Source organism: Pteropus vampyrus, unplaced genomic scaffold (genome assembly GCF_000151845.1).
Source record: "Pteropus vampyrus isolate Shadow unplaced genomic scaffold, Pvam_2.0 Scaffold46, whole genome shotgun sequence".
Classification (NCBI taxonomy): Eukaryota; Metazoa; Chordata; class Mammalia; order Chiroptera; family Pteropodidae; genus Pteropus; species Pteropus vampyrus.
In genome coordinates, this window is record NW_011888827.1 from 5,174,130 (window position 1) to 5,176,550 (window position 2,421).

At 29.9% G+C, this 2,421-nt stretch overlaps 1 protein-coding gene across 1 annotated transcript in view; it reads right to left on the reverse strand.

Moving 5' to 3' along the window:
* ATRNL1 (attractin like 1) overlaps positions 1 to 2,421 on the reverse strand; it is a 572,934-nt gene that overhangs the window by 552,335 nt on the left and 18,178 nt on the right. The window contains exon 5 of the mRNA XM_023530113.1: positions 956 to 1,130. Within this exon, the coding sequence (XP_023385881.1) occupies positions 956 to 1,130 (175 nt within the window). The remainder of the gene's footprint in view (positions 1 to 955; positions 1,131 to 2,421) is intronic.

Below are 2,421 nucleotides of genomic sequence, written 5' to 3' on the forward strand. Positions count from 1 at the left end.
AGATAAAATACAGGATGCCCAGTTAAATCTAAATTTCAGATAAATGATAAACAATTTTTAATATTGGTAGAACCCATGGACTACTTGGGACAAATTCAAAAGAGAATATTGCAAGGGCCCACTTATACTAAAAAATTATTCACTGTTTATCTGAATTTCAAGTTTTACTGGGTATCCTGTATATTTATCTTCTAAATCCAGCAACCTATTGAGTACGCACCATTATGGTACACTTTCCAGGGTCAGTTTTGATTGGCTGATGCCCAAGTCGCACCAGTTATTAAATATTATGAATATCACCACTGAAAACATTGATAATCAAATTAGTCTTCCTATTTCCTCTTTTATTCTATTATTGAACATTCATAAAATATAATCACCATCTGAAAAGAAATCAGATAAAGCTGCCATCCATGTGATTTCCCTTATCATCCAATCATGCAGAGGACAATCTCTATTGAGAAAACAGTAAATGATCTGTTTTATAATACTGGCACTGTTCTCCGAACAAAAGCTTCTAAAGTAAATTCAAAGTAAAAAAAAGTTCAGGTAAATTAACTTACAGTGCAAATTGAAAGTATTTTTTATATAAACAATTATATTTCATTCTGAAGAAATAAAATGTGGCAGGATTCATAGTGTCTAATACAGGCCTGGTCTGGCCTTACTTGAAGTTAATATTTTCTTACTCAGAATTTATTAAAAGCACTCTAGAGAGGTAATGAAATATTTATACAAAACAACCCTATGTGCACAATGACAAATCTTTAATTATGGATATACTAAATTCATAGATTCTCAAATCAGTTCCATGTAGCAAATAGATACTATCATAAAATAAACATTCATAAATTTGGACAGCAAAAAAAAACAGACATTTAGGATAGTCTTGTTACCAATAAAATCTGGCTTAAATAACAAATTGTGAAAATCTTAAAAAAAAAAAAAAACTTACTTCAAGACCATTTGAAAAGAACTGTAGTTAAAAGTATATCCACCAATCACCCACATAAATTTCCCATGTAAAACTGCTTTATGAGAAGCCCGACCTACAGAAGGACTGAAGGGTTTAACATTTGGTAGAATCCAGTAAGACTCAGTGGAAGGAACATTCAAAGAACAATCAGGACCTATTTAAAAAAAAAAAATCAAACAACACAATGCATTAGACAAAGACCTCAGATTATAGAAACAGAATATATGGATTAAGAGAATCAGGAATTCTATGCTCATCATATTAATAAAGGTACATAACAAATGGTCTAAACTATAAATTATAGGGAAAAGCCTAACGCGAAATGTAATGCCTACAGGGGGTCAAAGCATACACACAATCGGAATTGGATACGTTCAAATAAATATCACAATCTAAAAGAATCATTTAAAGAGTATAAAATTTCATTTTTGCTTCGGTAGGCTACTAGAATATCAGAATGGAAAACAATGTACTCAAATCTCAGTTCTGTCACTTACTAGAAGTGTGACCTTGGGGTAAGTCTGTTTACCCCTCCCATCATCAAGCCTTCATCTATAAAACAAAAATAACAATCTATCTCCTAAGGGTTATTATAAGTATTTAATTTTTTTAAAAGACCGTGGAAACAAAAGCATTTGTAAATTGTAAACTACTAAACAAATATTAAAATTATATTTATTTTTAGCATTATTATTATTAACAACCAAAATTGGTATCAGTAGGGAGGACTTATTATCCTCAAACAGAAAAATTATTGTGCATAATAAAATTAAAATGTTAATTAGCTCAGGATAACTTAAATACTGTAAGTTGAAAATACTGCCTTTTCCTATCCATATTCATGATGTTACTCATGAGTCTTGCTATCTTAATCGATCCAGGGGACGAGACTGGATTGGTGTTTCCCAAACTTAAGCAATGAAACGAATGCTCCTAAAGGAAGCATTTCCATGGGTTCTACCAAACTGAAAGGCTCACAAATAATTTTTAATTCTAATAAAGCTAAAATATGCTCAAAAACTAGACATAAACTCCTTATGTTTAAAGTTCTTTTATAAATATAAAACCAACGTATATTTCTAAATTATATGTATAAACAAACTTATAAAACTAATAAAATAAATGTTCACTTAATATGAGAGTTGATGTTCTTTTGCTCAAACTAAATCATTGGTTCCAGGTTGAAAATTATATTAGTTCTTAAAACACCTTTTCCACATTACTTTAGGATACCTGTATTATTTTGACAACATAATTATTCCATCACTTTTCTTTCTTCTATTTTTTATAAACCTTTTTAATTATATAATATGCCATATCATCATTGGACTTCACTTGTAAGGAAAATATCAGTACATTTCAATAATTTTCTTTTTAGCCTATAATGAGGTATACTACTTGGCCCAACTCAAAAGTCAATACAAATGCTGGCACTGAATTCAAGT